The sequence below is a fragment of the Nerophis ophidion genome, linkage group LG21 (assembly GCF_033978795.1).
Source record: "Nerophis ophidion isolate RoL-2023_Sa linkage group LG21, RoL_Noph_v1.0, whole genome shotgun sequence".
NCBI classification, from domain to species: domain Eukaryota; kingdom Metazoa; phylum Chordata; class Actinopteri; order Syngnathiformes; family Syngnathidae; genus Nerophis; species Nerophis ophidion.
In genome coordinates, this window is record NC_084631.1 from 27,337,152 (window position 1) to 27,357,982 (window position 20,831).

General features: G+C 42.2%; 1 protein-coding gene across 2 annotated transcripts in view; it reads left to right on the top strand.

Moving 5' to 3' along the window:
• The first annotated feature begins 1,899 nt into the window (after positions 1-1,899).
• igf2bp3 (insulin-like growth factor 2 mRNA binding protein 3) overlaps positions 1,900-20,831 on the top strand; it is a 35,546-nt gene continuing 16,614 nt past the window's right edge. The window contains exons 1-9 of one of the 2 annotated variants that reach the window (XM_061882408.1): positions 1,900-2,626; positions 2,891-2,951; positions 7,197-7,245; positions 12,238-12,289; positions 12,373-12,436; positions 18,227-18,505; positions 18,577-18,711; positions 18,880-19,002; positions 19,076-19,211. In XM_061882408.1, the coding sequence (XP_061738392.1) occupies positions 2,452-2,626; positions 2,891-2,951; positions 7,197-7,245; positions 12,238-12,289; positions 12,373-12,436; positions 18,227-18,505; positions 18,577-18,711; positions 18,880-19,002; positions 19,076-19,211 (1,074 nt within the window). In that variant the 5' untranslated portion in view covers positions 1,900-2,451. The remainder of the gene's footprint in view (positions 2,627-2,890; positions 2,952-7,196; positions 7,246-12,237; positions 12,290-12,372; positions 12,437-18,226; positions 18,506-18,576; positions 18,712-18,879; positions 19,003-19,075; positions 19,212-20,831) is intronic. The other variant, XM_061882409.1, reaches the window with a different exon arrangement.

Below are 20,831 nucleotides of genomic sequence, written 5' to 3' on the forward strand. Positions count from 1 at the left end.
AGCAATATTTTGCACTGTTATACAATTTAATTAATCAGAAACTGATGACATAGTGCTGTATTTTACATCTTTATCTCTTTTTTTCAACCAAAAATGCTTTGCTCTGATTAGGGGGTACTTGAATTTAAAAAAAAAGTTCACAGGGGATACATCACTGAAAAAAGGTTGAGAAGCACTGACGTCACAGAAAATAATCTCTGACATCATAAAAGCAATTGTGTTGTTTTATTATCCTCGTTGTGTGCATGGCAACAGTCAACAGGCCCGTGTTTACCCTAGTGCTGTGACCTTTGACAGCACACCACACAAGACATGTCCATTAAAAAGAACACCTTCCATACGTTAAGCATGTTTTTCTAGCCCCTCCCCCTCCTTCCTGCCACGCCAGTATGGCAGCCGGCAACTCGCGGATGGATGGTTTGCCTGTTTGTTCGGACAACATTGGGCCGCCCTGTTCACCGCTAAAGTAGCCCAACGAGGAAAGCGTGACGAAGAAAAATACGGTACATATAACTCAGGTGAAGGTGCACTCGGGGTGGCTTTGAGTAACTTGGGGAGGGCAGGATGGACGCCCTCATTTAAAGGTCTACTGAAATGAGATTTTCTTATTTAAACGGGGATAGCAGGTCCATTCTATGTGTCGTACTTGATCATTTTGCAATATTGCCTTATTTTTGCTGAAAGGATTTAGTAGAGAACGATAAAGTTCGCAACTGGAGAAAAGCCCTGCCTCGACCGGAAGTCGCAGACGATGACGTCACACGTGTGGGGGCTCCTCACATATTCACATTGTTTTTAATGGGAGCCTCCAACAGAAAGTGCTATTCGGACCGAGAAAACGACAATTTCCCCATTAATTTGAGCGAGGATGAAAGATTCGTGTTTGAGGATATTGATAGTGACGGACTAATAAAAAAAAAGTTTAAAAAAAAACAAGTTTAAAAAAAAAAACGCGATTGCATTGGGACGGATTCCGATGTTTTTAGAGACATTTACTAGGATAGTTCTGGGAAATCCCTTATCTTTCTATTGTGTTGCTAGTGTTTTAGTGAGTTAAATAGTACCTGTTAGTCGGAGGTGTACGTCCACGGGTGTGTTGACGCCAATCTCTCAGGGGAGTCGATGGGAACTTTATGGATGGCGCAAGCTCAGCTTTTCTCCGGTAAGAAGTGACTTTTTACCATAATTTTCTGACCGAAACCTGCTGGTTGACATTCCGTCGTGATTCATAGTAAAGTTTCACCTCCAGGAATTTTAAACAAGGAATCACCGTGTGTTTGTGTGGCTAAAGGCGAAAGCTTCCCAACTCCATCTTTCTATTGTGACTTCTCCAATATTAATTGAACAAATTGCAAAAGATTCAGCAACACAGATCTCCAAAATACTGTGTAATTATGCCGTTAAAGCGGACAACTTTTAGCTGTGTGTGTGTTCAGCGCTCATATTTCCTTAAAACCCGTGACGTCTTGCGTACACGTCATCATTACACGGCGTTTTCAAGACGAATTCAGTAAACTAAAAAGGCCTAGTGGGATGTGTTGCAATGTTAATATTTCATCATTGATATATAAACTATCAGACTGCGTGGTGCGTAGTAGTGGGTTTGAGTAAGCCTTTAAATAGCAAACCCCCCCCTTAAAAAAAGTCAGTGTACCTTTTGAAATGATATATTTGAACAAGGCGCGTTGTATATTTCTATTAACAGGGGCTGCGTGGAGTCATTTCATTTATGAATGGCCCCGCCTCCATTCTGTGTCCACTTAGCAGCAACATGCGCGCGTCCGTGCCCGCGCGCGTGCGTGTTTTACTATGGCCGCGTCGACCAATCAGGAGGCAGAGCCGCCATTCTCGTAAAGATACTCCATTTTTTTTCTCTCCCCCCCCCCTCAACGCATCCACTCCCCTTCGCCGCCGCCGCCGCCGCCTTCGCCGCCGCTGGTCCCCACCCCAGATTCCCGAGCAATTTCCCCTCTATCCCAAACACTTAATTGAGCAATTGGGATTCCTCACGTGTGGGCTGATTTGTAGTTTGAACACGTGGCTCATTCCAAAAAAAAAAAAAAAAAAGGCGTATTTCCCCCTTCCTCCTCTTCCTCCTCCTCTTCTTCGTCTTGTTGCTTGTGTCGACCCAGCAGAGGCGGGCGCCTGCCTTTAGCGTGTGTGTCACATTCTCCGTCTCTTCGCCCCCAAAAGAGGCTTTCGGAGAAAGACTCAAAGTAGTTTCTCCTCCTTTTTCCCCCCCTCCACTCGTTGTGGTTTTGGAAGATTAATAATTAAGTGTTTATTTATTGCGCGGCGAAAGAGGGACGACGAGGGAGCGCAACCAAGGCTGCCAATTTAAATCTATCTTCCTTTTTTTTTTTTTTTTTTAATTGTTGATTTTTTTTTTTTTTTTTACTCCGAACACTGCAGACCCCCAGTGGAAAGCGTTGAGGTGGTCTGAGCGTGAATATGAATAAGCTATACATCGGCAACGTGAGCGCAGAGGCCAGCGAGGAGGACTTCGAAACTATCTTTGACAAATGGAAGATCCCCCACTCCGGTCCTTTTCTGGTCAAGACCGGCTATGCCTTCGTGGACTGTCCCGATGAGAAGACCGCGATGAAGGCAATCGATACTCTTTCAGGTGAGACCTTCTCTTGCAATATTTGCTTTAATGCGTTGTGCCTGCACGGGGTTAAAGGTCATCAGCTTCTCTGTGAACCATCTCGTCTGCTTTTGTGTGGCCATTTTGCCCATGCTTACACACCAGGTGGTTTAATTGTGTTGCACAAATGTAGGCCAACTACGAAACACACAGTGGCCCCCTTTTTCCCTCAAGAACGTATTTTTTTACAGCACACAAATGTATTCCTTCTATAAAATATCCAAATCACTCCTTATTTTATAGGTAAAGTTGAACTCCATGGAAAACTTCTGGAAGTCGAACATTCTGTGCCAAAACGCCAGAGGTGAGCATTTTCATTTTAATCAAGCAAAAGTTTTTGGTGTTTTTTTAAGGTGTCCCCTAAATGTTGTGGGGGGGGTCATTGAAAAGGGGGCGTATGGTTGTAGATAACCCCCCCCCTCCTCTCTCGCCAAGACTGGGGTGCTCTTAAAAAAAAAAAAACTGCCTTTAGGCTCAACCGTCAATACCTTTTCTTTCCTCCCCATGCAGAGATCCATTTTAAAAAGTGCCATGGCTGCACAGATAATGCCCTTCAATTGTCATTTAGCTAGTGCAACAAAATGAGAAAGTGTTTTGTAAAATACAAATAAAACACACTCATGGAGGAGGGGTGGCACGCGTGCAGCACAGGCCTTCTGGAGTCGTCCATTTGAAGGATCTCCTCGTCACTACGCTGCCTTCCGCCCTCTCCTTTTGCACAATGTGCGTCTCTCTCTCGCTCATGCATGAGATGGACTCCCAGACACCATACAGAATTAGAAGCCCGGGGCCCAAAGTCACACAAAACCTGATCTACACTAACGATTGGAAGGTATTTCCAAACACTAGCTTCTGTGTTTTTTTTTTTTTTCAGCACCAGCAGCCTCATTCATACGTATTTTTATTTAAACTGATTTAACGTGGTGGCTTGATTTAATTATCAGCACATTGTAAAATACAAAAGTCCCATTTTAGGACTCAAGAGTACATTTTACTGTTTTAAAAAAACGACATGTCAGGACCAAAAAAAATGTATTGGAGTCCAGTAATTTTTGTGGTTTGTTTTTAAAGGTTGAAATTTTGTCTTGAATGAATTATTATGTGCTAGTCTTTTACACAAAATGGTGTTATTTCAAGCAAGTTCCACCCCCTCCTTTATACCCTATTCAGCGTTGTCACGTCAAACTATTGCACTAATTGATAATACACTGAATACACACACACGTATATATATATATATATATATACACACACACACACACACACACACACTCATGCTGAGCCATTCTTTGCATTCTGCAAATATCAGCTGGGGGGATGGGAGCAGGGGGCTTGGCCAATCACGGTGCCTTTAACCTTTGGTCTCCTTCGGAAAAGGAAGTGCTTTAAGCAGGGAGGAACAAACGCAAGCGTGGGTCCAGTTTGGGTTGCAAAACGATGTGGTAGAAGAATTAGTAAGGATTGTGATGCATGGGACCAAATTGTCTGCTCTTCTTAGACTTGATTCTAGAAAAATACAAATAACTTGTGTCCATTTGTGATTTTTAAATTTTTTTTTTATCCTTTTCCCATTTTAGTCAAAATGCATATAAATCACGCAAGAGAAAAAAGCAATTTTTAAGTTAAATGCTGGTTGATACTGTCAGTCACATTTTTTTAAATATTTTTATTCATAAAAAATGGAAGAAAAAAATCCATGTACAATTTGACAGATTTGTGACTTGTGCACGAGGAGGTGGATAAAATGCAGAAGGCACATCCCAGAATGCCAGCAGAGTCACATGTGCAAGGGGGAAAAGATGGCGTGGCTATAATAGGAAGTGTGTTATTTATTTGTATATATTCTGAATTAACACTTGTTTTTTTAATGTGTTTTGAAATATGGAACAGAAGCCAACAGTCTAAAGATGCTCGGTGGATTTGGGAATTTTGGGTCAAAAGGTCACTGTGGGGCCCACCTGCGTGTAAAAAAAAAAAAGGTTGGCGGGGTGAAGCGTGTGAGGATTGTGAATGTGGCCCCTTGTTGCCTTAGTCTACCTTTTCCACATTTCACTATTCAGTCAATGGCGGTTTAAGTGGGCAGCGAAGGCAAAGACCCAAATGTGCAACCGTCCTTTCAGTTGAGTCACCTCGTGCTGCTGAAAGTCAACTCTTTGGAATGTTCGAAGGGAATCCATCTCGAACACTGGGCCCTCAATGTATCTCTTCGGGGGTGGGCCCCTGTTGTGTGCTGCTGCTACCTTCATGCAACCTCCGCCATTTTTGTTTCTCTCACTCTGTACCCCAGCGGTGAGCGTGTTCAAGCTATAGCCTATTCCAACGTAGATAAGGAGCCCCGCTTGGTGGTCACATGACAAAGCAGTCACTCGTGTGTTTGCCCCCCCCACCCACTTTTAACCCAGCTCTCCATGTTCCTGTCAGTAGACTTGTCCGTGTCCATGGAAACAGGGCCCCACCCCCACAGGGTAGAGTGGGCCCTTGTTACCCTTCCCTGAAACCTGACCAGCCCCCTTCAGCCTGCGCCACCACCACACCCCGCTCGCCCGAGTCTGCACAGGGAATGTATGGAGGATCCCCACCAACCCCCACCGCGCTAACCCCGGCTGACTTCTTCTGTCTGTGGCGCTATATGTCGGCCCCCGGTGCATTTGCGCTGTTCACATGGCGTTCCCACCGCAATGCAGAGCACACAGAATGCGTGGGGAGGCGGAGGCTGGTAGTGGTGGTAGGGGGAGGCGGATCAGCCAGGAATGGTGCACAGTTGGCCGGAAAGGGCTGGAATTCCTCTTGGAGGTTATCTGTTAATTTTCTACGCAATTTAGAGTTGAGTGGAAAACGCGGCAAATGGAGCCCATCGTTGATCTTCTTTTCATTGAATTCATCAATAAATATACATTTCATATATACTTTTTTAAAAGGCAGGGTTTTATTGAAAAAGTTGTTTTTGCTTCACCAGGAAACTTTTTGTTGCATGGAGGGTCTAACTTCCTCCAAATGTACTCTAATATCCTACTGAGAACCTGTGTCCTCCACAGTGGACATTTTAGTCAGAGCCGCACATTTCTGGAGAGGGAGGAAAAACAAAAAAAGCCATGTTGTGCAAAACACAAATGTCCACTGCAGAGGACACTGGTTCTCAGGTGGATAAAAGGTCAAGACTTAGTAGTAGGGTTGTGAAAATGACCAAGTTAACTTCTGGGATTAATCAACAAAAATGACACAGGAACACACTTTGATCCATCATGTCATGTATTTTAAGCGAACAAGCTCTTTTACTTGAGTCACTATACGCTCAGGAGACTCCGACTGGTGTGCTTTCACTCCAAAATACATCCTGAAAGAACTTGAGATAAAACTGTTGGCACCTTTTGTACAAATGAAAGTCAAATAAAACCTGTGTACAAATGTGGGTCTTAAGCAAGTTTAGCCATAATGATGAATTCTAATTCCAAAATGTTACTAATATGATCTTTTTGTCTAATATTGTGTGTGTGTGTGGGGGGGTGTGAATATTAAATTTTTTTGCAATAAGAGTGTAATATATTTTCATAACATGGTCACTACTGCCTAGTTTCTCTTATTGTCCTATTTTTATTGTTATTGTTGTTTTTTTGCTTTTATTGTACTGATATTTTCTATTTTATTTCCATTTATACCCCCATTATTTACTTTTTAATTTAGATCTCAATTCTGTACACTTCTGCTGGAATTTAAATTTTCCTGAAGGAATCAAAAACGTACTGTCTATTTAATATTGCTACTATGGTACATTTTTAGTCTACTTTATACCGGCATTAACTAAGCTACTGTGTGGAACAATTTCCCTTGTGGATCAATAAAGTTGGTCTAAGTCTATATGAACGTTAAACATTTCATCAAATAATTGTAAGATAGGGAGGTAGTTTTCCAATAACACAAAACCTGTAGCTTGGTTTGATTTATTATACAAAAAAACATTCCTAGAAGTTTGTGTATTTCTATTTTTGATGAACAGCCTGCTGGAGCTGCTTTTGGGTTATCACATCTTGCGTTTTAGTGTGTGCACATGAGGCCGCCATATGTACATTCACGTTTGTCAACCGGCCGTGGACTTTGGAGTGGCCTCCTTTTTTTTTTTTTTTTTCTATACAAACACTTGTGAAACTCCTCCAAACGCCTCCTTTGCTCCTCCGGAGTCATGTGACCTCCGCATGTCCTGACTTCATGTCAGAAGGTTGGCCCCCCCGACACAGCTGGTGGCTCCTGTTAATGTGCTCGCTTAAGGCGACATTATTGACTTAAGTCATTTGTTTACAGCGCTACCCACCATATTTTTTTTATTGTCATCCAAATAGGTTGGCTTTTAACCTTTTCAAATCAGTGTCTTATATTAAGTGTCTGTACGCACCTGCTGGTCGAATTGTACACGTTTCTCGTATGACTGCTGCAGGGATATGATGTTAGTTTCTGCTCTAAATATTGTCTCTTTTGTCAAATAAAACTCCATTAAGAACCTATTAGATGTTTACCCATTCATCAGTCCTTCGTGTTCTTGTTTGCTTGTCCACAGGAGCTGCAAGCTCCAGATCAGGAACATCCCGCCTGACATGCAGTGGGAGGTGAGTGCAAACAGGCTGCTAAATGCTAGCAGGCTAGCTAAATGCTAGCAGGGTTTAGGCCACCATGGTGCACCCCAACTGGCCTCTGTCGCTCTGTCATTTTGTTCTTCTTCTCAGGCTATATAGCACATGCTCCGTTGGTGTGCAGATGGCTCGGCTTAGGCCAGGCGAGCACACTAAGCAGGGCCAACTGTGGTTGGAACAAATGATTTGACATTGTGACGCTCATTTTTTTGGGAGGTGTTTTGAGTGGATCCTGTTATTAGTCGTCAAAGCAGACTGGCTCACTTTCTGTGTTAAATAAGTTTGTTCAGTTGGAGTGTCTTTCAACACTGTGTGTGTGTGTGTGTGTGTGTGTGTGTGTGTGTGTGTGTGAGAAAGAGAATCAATTGCATTGTTTATTTCTTGGATTTACCTTCCTGGTTCTTAGGACTGTATAGATTTTTTTTTTTTTTATTAGCAACTCAAAGTTAGACTGTTGCCTTCCCTCCATCCTAATGACGTCATTTATCAAATAACTTCATGTTGGGCAGGTGATGCGGGTTAGGAAGGAGTATAAAATGTCTTCTGGTGAACAAGCGTTTTTGCGTTATAGGGCTTTTTTTTTTTTTTTTTTCCCCTGAAATGTGTGATGAAAAAGACTAAAAAATAGGGCTTTCAAAATGGACGAGTTAACTCTTGTGGTTAATCAAAAAATGATTGCATTAATCATGAGCACACTTAGTTTAATCATGCAATTTATTTTGAGCGTACACACTTTTACCTTGACTACTATACAATTGTTGATCACATAAAGTTTTATCCATCCATCCATCTTATGTCAGTACGAAAATGAGTGACGGGACTCCGACTGGTGTGCTTTCATTCCAAAATACATCCTAAAATAACTTGGGATAAACCTTGGCTTGTTTTGTGCAGATTAATGACATGCATTCAAGCAAAATGTTTAGAAACATTGCTGGATGACATTCTGACAATAAAATGGTATTTGTGTACAAATATCGGGGTCTTTTCTTGAGCAAATTTTAAATATAAAAGAGAGTAATCATCTGTGATTAATCAAGAGCCATCAGATTTTAAAAAATGTGATTAATCTGATTAGGAATAAATTATAACAATCATTGGACAGCCCAATTACAAACAAATGTCCACTGCAGAGGATGCTGGTTCTCAGGAAAATTCCAACAGTCTAAAGTCCTTTTATTTGAGAAAACAATAAGCTTGCCTCGAATAGGCAAATTTATTGGAATTAATTGTAAAATGTGTGTGCCATGATAAATACAATTTTCAGTAACACGCTATTCGAATCTGAAGGATCAACACAAGACAATTAAACTACTAAGTCATTTTATGCTTGAAATTTAAAAAAAAAAATTGCTGTGTAGCAATTAAGGCTAGAGCGATTAATCGATTTAATTCGATTAGAAAAAAGCTTCGATTTTGATACTGTTTTGTTTAATCGTTTGAGTGAAAGTACTTAAACATAGAACACATCTGGACCTCGCGGGGTGCCTGTAACATAAAATACACTGATATAGTTTCCACAAAGGCTGCTGCAATAAAGCAAAAATGAAAGCGGTGTGGTGAATGGGCAGCACATAGTTTTAAAAATATATATTTAACATATTTTTTGATGCGACAATAAACTGTAAAGATAACTGTAGTAAATCTGAGTTTGTAGATCAAAATGATTAGAAAACACTGATGACTGCACTTTGACTGACTGGGGCTAGCTTAAATGCTAACATGTAAACAAAAGACATTAACAACTTTCACCATTAAGAATCGACATACCCCGATCTGAACTTGTGTAACGCATTACTGTCTGAGCAACTGAGATATTTGATTGTTTACATTGAACCGACAAGCTGTGTTCTCTTAGAACAGAGTGATCCTTCTTACTCAGGGCAATATGAGACAGTGGAGTTTTTATGGTGCGTTCAAGGAACGCTGAACAGAGTAGGATGCCACGACGCCCGCCAGAAATGATAATGAATAGATTGTTACACACATTTAATTTAAACAAATCTTAAAATAAAAAGCAGTATTCAAAACAATCAAAGTTTGGCCAATAAAAAAGAAAATACTAAAATACTATTAGAAAAGCCACTATTTTGCATGTTTTGTTTCTTCGACTTCCCCAATAGTGTCTATTTTAATTATAAAAATAAAACTTGAGTGTGTAAGTATTTTTGAGCACATTCATCAATACTGCAATACTAAAAGTTGTATTCATCTTTGTCACGATAGCTTTGACACATTTCTACATACAGAGTAAAACTGTTGATGTGCATTCATTTGTGTTATGACAAGCTGAAACACATTTTATTCTAACCATTTTCCCTAAAATATGCATGAGGCTATAAAGTGTTTGAACCAATTAATGGAACAACTAATGGATATACGTATTACTGTATAGCTGCAGCCCTAGTACCATTATTACAATACACTAGCATCATGTCAATATTGTTTGAGGCTAAATCCCCAACAAACTGAAGCAAAAGTGTCCTCCCAAGCTGGGTTGGAATTACAATGCCATCTTTGTATTTCTTATATGGTTAACCATTTTTAGACAAGACACTAAAATATTTTTAACTACTACACTGCTTGATTTAAATAAAAAACTAAAAAGCACTGACTTAGGTGTGTGTGTGTTTATTGCATCAAATAAGTGTTACATCTGAACTTCAATATATTTTATAATTCCTTAATATTGATTCCACGTTTGCGTTTTTGGGGATATATTTAACAGTTAAAGTGTGTGTGTGGTCCAATCTTTGGTCACATACGTGCGTTTGAACCTCTCCTGCCATACTTGTCACTATCATTTGGTGTGTGCAGTGTACGCTTGGAGTATTGTTACCGGTAGAGACCTCAAGAAAGTGGTTCACATGGTAACTGACTTGTGGATTTGTCCAATTTCTGCCTGATTCGCTCCTTGTGATCAAATGTCCATAGACGGGCTGCGTGTGTTTGCGTGTGTTTGCGTGTGTGTGTGTTTGCGTGTGTGTGTGTGTGTGTGTGTGTGTGTGTGTGTGTGTGTGTGTGTGTGTGTGTGTGTGTGTGTGTGTGTGTGTGTGTGTGTGTGTGTGTGTGTGTGTGTGTGTGTGTGTGTGTGTGTGTGTGTGTGTGTGTGTGTGTGTGTGTGTGTGTGTGTGTGTGTGTGTGAGAGAGAGAGAGAGAGAGAGAGATATGGTGGGCTGGCAGTCGCCTACGCATGCAGCTCCACGTCTACGCATGTTGCTAGCATGTGGCCCAGGGAGTAGTTTGCCTTCTCCAAAGGTGACACAAAGGTCTCCCTCTCCCTCGAGAGAAGGGCTTTAGAAAAGAAGAGGCTAATCTTTTGACGCCAAGGCCTCGTGCGTATTTTATCAGCTAGATAGGAGTGGGTCATGGTGCGTGCAGGCCCTCAACGTGAGCGTGCGGCCGTCTTCCCAAGTTGTAGTAAGGTGGGTGGGCCCGGAGCCCTTTCCTTCCCGACCATGTGCTCCGATTCACAGAATGTGTAGCATGAGCTTGCTCCCCTCCCCCCTCCAGCCCTGTCTTCCTGCTGGAATGCACCCCACCCTTTTCCTGAATGGCCTGCATTCCCATTGGCCGGCCCTCGCGCAGCGACATGCGGCTCAACCAGCCAGCAGCCGGCGTGGTGTTGAGTGGCAGGAGCAAGCCAATGGTCCGCAGTCGGCATGGCAGAGAGGCGGGAGGCTGCTTGGTTGGCAGATCAGCCAAGGTGTGTGTGTGTGTGTGTGTGTGTGTGTGCGTGCGAAAGGAGAGGGTGGGTGGGTCTTGTTGGCTGGGAAGTGGGCTTGAGCACTTTGGGGGTGTGGTGTCGGGTTCAACAGAGCATGGTCAAAGGTCTTGCAACCCATGCTCCCCCTCTGGCCCGCAGTTGACCACGTCCATGAATTCAATTCCTGCGCTCCAAGCCATCTTGATGCCTCTCTCCACTTTTTTCTTCCTTCCCCCTACGTGAATAATTGTCTTAATTGGTCTTGTTTGTATTTTAAACTGAAGCCCCGCCCAGCAGAACATGAAATACACAATCCAATGTCAGGCAAAACGAGTGCTTGAATAAATCTGCTGACTTTCTAAGTGTTAGACCTTCTCTTCATGGTTGTAGTTTTCAGTGCACTTCGTCTAATGCAGTGGTTCTTAACCTGGGTTCGATCGAACCCTAGGGGTTTGGTGAGTCGGCCTCAGGGGTTCGGCAGAGGTCAAAACACACCCGACTCATTGTGTAAATACAAACTTCTCCCTATCGGCGTATTACGGATACGGAAACAACTGACTGATTTGCAGGTGGGTATTTTGTTGTGGGTTTATGCACTGTGTTGGGTTTTGTTGTTTGAACAAGGTGATGTTCATGCACGGTTCATTTTGTGCACCAGTAAAAAAAAAAACATGGTAACACTTTAGTATGGGGAACATATTCACCATTCACCTTAACTAGTCATTATTAAGTACTTATTAATGCCTTATTCGGCATGGCCTTATTACAGTATAACCCTAACCCTCTAACCCTGACACTAACCCTAACCAAATTACTCTAAAATAAGTCTTTATTACTTAGAATATGTTCCACTACTGTCCAAATAACTCTAAATGAAATCTTTGTTACTTATAATGTGTCCCCCATTCTAAAGTGTTACCAAAAACATCTAACTTTGTCTTGAATTTGAAAAAAATAATTTTTTTTCACTAAAGAAAGGTTCGTTGAATGCACATATGAAACTGGTGGGGTTCGATACCTCCAACAAGGTTAAGAACCACTGATCTAATGTCATATCACTAGTTTTTGTCACAGCTCTGGAATCTGATTTAAGGGCCTCTATTGATTTCCACAAAGGTTTGAGTTTGAGCCACAAGATATGTATCGATTTATATATTCGACGTAGTGCTGTGGCTCGGCTCTTCTGGCTTTTCCTGGCAAACAAAAAGTCCCAGTCAAAGCTGACAATTTTTCCTCATGGATTTCTTTTTCTTTTCCTGCAGGTCCTGGATGGCATGTTGGCTCAGTATGGTGCCGTAGAGAGCTGTGAACAAGGTACATTCAGTTTTTGCCTTGTAGAATGCGTGTAACTTCTTGGGTCTAACGAGTAAGTGGCTCCGCCGTGTGCTCCTTCACAGTCAACACTGAGACGGAGACTGCAGTGGTCAATGTTCGCTACACAGCCAAGGACCAGGCCAGGCTGTGAGTACACGATCCATGCATCAACTCTTATTCTGGCCTATAGATGTCTAACACATGCTCGAAAGCCAACTTGACTGGAATGCCAATGAGTTGGATGCAAGCAGGGTTTAATGTGACATTTTAGTGCCCCCTAGTGTTCACCAACCTCTCGCTTGCCTGTGAAGTGCACTTCAAGATTTGCTGCGGAACAAAAATCCCCAATGATCTGCATGCAATGCACGTTAGTGTCCCTAATATTTGAACCGTTTTCTGGACGGAAATCATGTCTGGAAAGACCAAGACGTGCTTTTCTGAGCACAATAACAGGTGTCCAATTGCTGGGAAGAATACAGAAAACCTCAGTTTGCTGCTAACTGAACATGCAAAATTTTAATGTTCCAAAAAATGATAGGAAGGCCCTGGTTGTATCATACGCATGTCAACAGCAAAAGATGGTATAGAGTAGCAAAATACCTTACTTTTATTTCTTTACTCAAGTAAACGTAGTCATCCAAGTAATTAAGCGTTCATTGAAAAAAACTACCGTATTTTACAGACCATAGGGTGCACTGATTGTAAGAGCACTGCTGATGAGCGTGTCTATACAGGTCTACATGAAAAACCTCATACTTTAATTTTGTTTCTACATGTAAGCACTTCCTTGTGGTCTGCATAACATGTCATGCTGGTCAAAATGTTGCATAGATGTTTTACCAACCATCTTCAAGACGCTTTCTGACCGACTCTTCAGTATACGATGTTTTGTGGGCACTGTTATGTGCCTCCACTTCGACAGCGTCTTTTCACTGTCTTTGTTGTACCGCGAGTTTTTAGCGCTTCCATAGCGAGTCTACTGACGGATATAAGTTAGAAGTGTACACTACCTTATATTAAAAATGGCAACAGCGGAGGATTAATGCCCCAGGATAGAGAAAGAGGAGCTTATTGATTACGACACGGACTCCAATGGTGGTCGCGCACAAATGTTCAGGACTTATGCAGATCCCAAATACACACCAGCAGGTACCACAAATTAAGAACTGGATTTGCATAATATTGCCAAACAAAACTCCAGTGAATGTCTAATAGGGGCCATTTGGGGGTCCTTATGCAGACACCATAATACTGTACGTTGAAGCACAGTACGCCTGACTACCTGTAATGCTCCTACAACCCATCAAGCGGTGCGCCTTCATAACTTCCCAAAGTCGTACTAGAACATTCCGACAGATTTTTGAGCGCAGTGTGTAATGTTCTACATCAGGGGTCTCAAACTCAATTTACCTGGGAGCCACTGGATGCAGAGACTGGGTGAGGCTGGGCCGCAAGAAAAGATTTCTTAAAAAATCTAACATGCACTTTTTAATGAATTCACCTTCTATGAATGGCTTTCCCGCCCTAGCAACATACTTTCCAATCATCACGATTTTTCAAGGAGACTCCTGAATTTCAGTGCACCTCCCGACAATCTACCGGTTCAACCATTCTCCCGAAATGTTCCCAATTTTCACCCGGCCGACATTATTAAGGGCTGCCGTGACTGCACTTCCTTTAACGTCCTCTACAACAGTGGTTCTCAACCTTTTTTCAGTGATGTACCCCCTGTGAACATTATTTTAATTCAAGTACCCCCTAATCAGAGCAAAGCATTTTGATTGAAAAAAAGAGATAAAGAAGTAAAATACAGCACTGTCATCAGTTTCTGATTATATTATATTTTATAACAGTGCAAAATATTGCTCATTTGTAGTAGTCTTTCTTTAACTATTTGGAAAAAAAGATATAAAAATAACAAAAAAACTTGTTGAAAAATAAACAAGTGATTCAATTATAAATAAAGATTTCTACACATAGAAGTAATCATCAACTTAAAGTTCCCTCTTTGGGGATTGTTATAGAGAGCCTGGATTCATGAACTTCATTCTAAACATTTCTTCACAGAAAAATAAATCTTTAAAATCAATATTTATGGAACATGTCCACAAAAAGTCTAGCTGTCAAAACTGAATGTTGGATTGTTTTATTATTTTTCCGCAGTTTATTAACTTACATTCACACTTCATTGAAGTATTATTCAATAAACATAGAGGATTTATGAATTGCTGCTGTTTTTTAGAATGTTTTTAATAAATCTCATTTGACCTTTGGCATACCTTCAAGTACCTCCAGGGGTCCGCGCACCCCCTAGAAGAGGACTACTGCTCGTCGCGCACGCTTTTACATCACATAACCAATGTGCCGGCTCTGTAACATGTTGAGACTTGTGCAGAACACCATCAGTGGTTGCAAGACTTACTTGTTCAACAGCCATACAAGTCACACTGACGGTGCCGTATAAACAACTTTAAGACTGTTACAAATATGCGCCACACCGAACCCACACCAAACCAGAATGACAAACCCTTTTTGGGAGGATTTTCGCACCATAAAATAACTAACACAAGAGAACAAATACCCAGAACACCTTGCAGGGCTACAATATACAACACCTCAACCGACGCAAGTAGGGAGGGTGGAGGCGTGGGGGGTTGGTGGAAGCAGGGTTGTGTATATTGTAGCTCGGAAGAGTTAGGTCTGCATGGGATTTTGGGTAATTGTTCTGGTGTGTTTATGTTGTGTTACGATGCGGATGTTCTCCCGAAATGTGATTGTCATTCTTGTTTGGTGTGGGTTCACAGTCTGGCACATATTTTTAACAGTCTAAAAAGTTTTTTTTACGGCCACCCTTAGTGTGACGTGTGTAGCTGTTGATCAAATATTTTTTGCAATGAAATACGTGCGTCTCACATGGCCAGATGCAACATATACCTGGGCTTGCATGCTGTCAGTTCAGGATGTAGGGGGCGCTAAAGGCAGTGCCATTGTGGCACTCCCTGAATATTGTTGATCTGGTAAAAGTTGACAAGGGCTTCGAGAGAATTGGTGCCCTGAAATTCAGGGGTCTCCCGGGAAAACTGGGGACGTTTACAAGTATGACGCTGTCAAGCGCCGTTCATATTAAACTCGCGGGCCGCACCAACATTAAATTGTCATATCAAAGCGCGGGCCGCATGTTTGAGACCCCTCTTCTACATTTTCAATGAAACATCAGTTTTGGTCTTAGTTGCTTACGAGTACTTGCTAGCGTCATCTATTAAGCCGACATCAACCTGCAGTCCACATGTATCTTATGTGTGACTGCCGTCTATTGGTCACACTTATCATTACACCATGTACCAAATGAAATTGCTTGGAGGTCGGTAAGCACAAGCAGAATTAATACGTACATTAGGCGCACCAGGTTATAAGGCGCACTGTCCATTTTGGAGAAAATAAAATGTTAAGAGTGCCTTAGTCTGAAAAACATGGCACTCAAGGACTGAGTAACAAACAGAGTAAGTTCCGAATGTATTTATTGGCTATATTTCAAAGTAGTTCCCCAAGAGTAGGTGTGTGTAGATGTGAGAGACTGACACTAACCCTGCGTGTGCACATTCTATTCTATTTTATTATTGTCACTTGTCACGTTAGAATTGGTTAAAGCAAGGGTAGGGAACCTATGGCTAGAGCCAGATGTGGCTCTTTTGATGACTGCATCTGGCTCTCGGATAAATCTGAGCTAACATTGCTTAACACAATAAGTAATGACTAATTCCACTTGTAATCAAAGTGTTAAAAATAACATTCACAATATTAAACATGCTCATGCATTTGAATCCATCCATCTTTTTTTCTACTGCACTTTATTTATTATTATTTTTTTTAGGGCTTGCCCTCCTGAGGGTTCTTCAGACCACCAACCACCGACATGAAAGCCTGTTTCAGGGTTACGATATTTTTTTATTTTTCAATAAGTCTCTCAGTTGCTTTCCAGCAATTGTCTTTTTCTCTTTCGTTCTCGCTCGCACTCTGGCTCCAGGTCCAACCCTGTCTCTCCTCCTGGCTGCTGCTTATAACAGAGCGACAGGTGATTAGATAACAAGGCCCAGGTGGGTTTTCTACGCACCTGTCGCTGATTTCGAGGCCGGTCCTGGCACACCCTGCTTCGCTGCAGGCCCGCAGGCCACGCCCCCCCCACAGTTAGCTTCAGAATATCAATGTTATTACAAAGAATAAGAGACCTATTATACTCTAGTAATGTTGGTCTTACTTAAAATGCACGCGTTTAAGTGTGTTCAGTGTTGAAAAAAAATGATATGGCTCTTATGGATATACATTTTAAAATATTCGGATTCTTGGCTCTCTCAGCCAAAAAGGTTCCCGACCTCTGGGTTAAAGCATCTAAAACTTACCGCAACATGTTTTCCCTCGTTGGAATTTCTGTGGGTGAAATATTTCTACCGACATAGATGATATAAATGTTGTTTTTCATAGTTTGTAAAGTAAACCTCGAAGAGCTGTGTTGTCCTGTCACTTTTTTAACCCTGTGAGGCGTCATTTGTACTTGGATTGGTGGAGCGGAGTCATATGACAGTGCCCACTGGAAGCAGTGTTTCTGGCCACTCAAAACGAACCGTTTTTTGCATGCAGCTACAAATAAATGTATTTATCGGAATAGAACTCCATGTAACCGTAAAATGACAATTTCTTCTTCACAAAATACTGTTGCATTAAAACAATTCTGAAAAGTTCTATTCATCCAAAAGGTTAAAGCACCAAAGCATCCATTACCTCCCTTCTTGACACTCAGCATCATGGGTTGGAATTGAGGGTTAAATAACCAAAAATGATTCACGGGCGCAGCCACCGCTGCTGCTGACTGCTCCCTTCACCTCCCAGGGGGTGATCAAGGGTGATGGGTCAAATGTAGAGAATAATCTTGCCACACCTCGTGTGTGTGTGTGTGTGTGTGTGTGTGTCTCACTCTCTCACACACACACACACACACACAATCATTGCTACTTTAACTTATTTTAATTCAGATGATGGAATATTGACCAGACAAGTTCTCTTGATGCTCCTGAAAATGTATCTGGCAGTCATTTCCCATAATTGCATTTAGATGTTAACTAGGTGTACTTGGAACACCCCCTTTCCATCGCCAGACTCGAGATGCCTCCTGGTGTCTACAGAACTGGAGCTCGCTCCCCTGCATAGACGATGTGGATGAAGACAAATAAAACTATTCTTTTCATCACCTCATTACACGTGTCGCCCTGGTCCATCATTACTTTCATCATTACATCATTACTTACATTATCAGCAAAAAGAAATATAAAAGAACCGCTGATTTTCCATAAAAACCCTAGCATGTTTCCTCATGCTTTTGCATTTCTTCAAGGAAAACCTCAGTAGAAGAAGACGTAAACATGGGATCGCATTTATCTAGTCTTTTAAATTGTTTCCCTCCAAACGTCCATCTCTTTTCTTTGAAGTCTGACTCATGCAAATGAAACCGGTCTGTCCCAGTTTGATAGGAGAGCTCCACACTTTCCCGGTCATTTTGAAATGTATGCAGTCTGCTCCCTTCTTTAGTTGAGTTGCTGCAACAATACATTTTGGATTATTCCTTCACATTCGGCTGGAAAATTTGATTTGTGATGCAGATGCCAGCAAAACACAAACTACACAATACGACATTGCCTCCAGTCTTCTCAGCTGGCGGATGAAAGCCCCGCCTACATTTTGGAGCCCCAAATGTTTTTTCTAAAATGTTGGAATATAAGCATGTTTTGGGTGGAAATGTACCTGTAAATATGATTTTTAGGTCCAGAAGTATGAAATGAGTGCTAATGTCAGCATTATAGGGCACATTTTTAAGAAAAAGTTATCAAACCTAAATAATAGCCCAAAATATTGTTCTCATTAAAGCAGCCATGTTTTGTTTCCTAGAGCGATGGAGAAGCTCAACGGCTCCATGATGGAAAACAGCGCGTTGAAAGTATCTTACATCCCAGACGAGACTGCCGCACCAGAGGGTCCTGCGCCAGGAGGTCGGAGAGGGTTCAACGCCCGCGGGCCGCCACGGTCCGGCTCGCCGAGCCTGGGCGCCCGCCCCAAAGTACAGTCAGACATCCCTCTTCGCATGCTGGTTCCCACGCAGTTCGTCGGGGCCATCATCGGCAAGGAGGGTGCGACGATACGCAACGTCACCAAACAGACCCACTCAAAGTTAGTGAAAAAATAAACTAATTTCCCACTTTAATTATGGAATGCCATCACTTAAAATCCTTTCATTGCAGGATTGACATCCATCGGAAAGAGAATGCAGGTGCTGCCGAGAAACCTATAACCATTCACTCCACGGCTGAAGGCTGTTCCAACGCCTGCAAAACCATCATGGAGATCATGCAGAAGGAAGCACTTGACACGAAGTTGTGAGTTTGCACACTTTATTATTGCTGCACATGGTCATTGAGACGGTTTTATTATCAGTGGTGGAATTGAAAAGAGGCTGCATAGAGCCTAAAAATAGACCAGAGGTCTTATGGCAGCTCATGTTCAATATGAAGGGCAATTTAACTCCACACGCTTGTCTCATGCAGCACTGAGGAGATCCCGCTGAAGGTTCTCGTACACAACACCTTTGTCGGAAGATTAATCGGGAAAGAAGGACGCAACCTGAAGAAAATCGAGGTGGACACTGGGACCAAGATCACAATCTCGCCGTAAGATGGATTTGTTTTTCGTTGCCATGCAGACTGTCAGATGTTTACTCTTTTGCTGCTCGCCCCTTTCCAGTCTGCAGGACTTGACCCTGTACAACCCAGAGCGGACCATCACGGTGAAGGGCACCATTGAGGCGTGTGCGAGGGCAGAGGAGGAAGTGATGAAGAAGATCAGAGAGTCGTATGAGAGCGACATGGCTGCCATGAACGTGAGTGTTCATTGTCGCAAAAAAAGACAATGCAGGTCAATTTGGTCTGTTTTATTTTCCTATATCTGATTTTTAATGTCAATGTGAACAGTGCAATTTCCAGTTCAAGTCCAGGCCTCCTTGGACTGCGACCTGAACACTCCAGTCGCGTTCACCTGACCAATACGTCATCAAATAGCGTAAAACGTTATTCTTCGCAACAGTTGACTGTTGACAAATGAGTGGAAAAGTAATGTTTTAGGAAGTCAAATCAAAGTTCCGCCACTCCTGTCTCCGACTGCTCGCCCACACACTCTTTGGAGTGTACGTCGAAACAAATGTCCTTCAAATCCCAGAGCCAAAGTGCTTGCCCTCTTCCTTCTTAATGTTCTACACCGGGGATGGGCACACTTAAGCCTGTTGCTTCCTTAAATCCGGCCCATCAAATATTACAAACCCCATTTCCATATGAGTTGGGATATTGTGTTAGATGTAAATATAAACGAAATACAATGATTTGCAAATCATTTTCAACCCATATTCAGTTGAATATGCTACAAAGACAACATATTTGATGTTCAAACTCATAAACGTTTTTTTTTTTGCAAATAATCAACTTTAGAATTTTATGCCAGCAACATGTGACAAATAAGTTGGGAAAGGTGGCATTAAATACTGATAAAGTTGAGGAATGCTCACCAAACACTTATTTGGAACATCCCACAGGTGTGCAGGCTATTTGGTAACAGGTGGGTGCCATGATTAAGTATAAAAACAGCTTCCCAGAAAATGCTCAGTCTTTCACAGGAAAGGATGGGGCGAGGTACACCCCTTTGTCCACAACTGCGTGAGCAAATAGTCAGTTTAAGAACGTTTCTCAAAGTGCAATTGCAAGAAATTTAGGGATTTCAACATCTACGGTCCATAATATCATCAAAAGGTTCAGAGAATCTGAAGAAATCACTCCACATAAGAGTCATGGCCGGAAAACAACATTGAATGACCGTGACCTTTGATCCCTCAGACGGCACTGTAACAAAAACCGACATCAATCTCTAAAGGATATCACCACATGGGCTCAGGAACTCTTCAGAAAACCACTGTCACTAAATGAAGTTTGTCGCTACATCTGTAAGTGCAAGTTAAAGCTCTACTATGCAAAGCGTAAGCCATTTATCAACCACATCCAGAAACGCCGCCGGCTTCTCTGGGCCCGCGATCATCTAAGATGGACTGATGCAAAGTGGAAAAGTGTTATGTGGTTTGACGAGTTCCCATTTCAAAGTGTTTTTGGAAATATTTGACATTGTGTCATCCGGACCAAAGGGGAAGCGAACCATCCAGACTGTTATCGACGCAAAGTTCAAAAACCAGCATCTGTGATGGTATGGGGGTCCATGAGTGCCCAAGGCATGGGTAACTTACACATCTGTGAATTCACCATTAATGCTGAAAGGTGCATACAGGTTTTGGAACAACATATGCTGCCATCCAAGCGCCATCTTTTTCATGGACGCCCCTGCTTATTTCAGCAAGACAATGCCAAGCCACATTCAGCACGTGTTACAACAGCGGGGCTTTGTAAAAAAAGAGTGCGGGTACTTTCCTGGTCCGCCTGCAGTCCAGACCTGTCTCCCATCG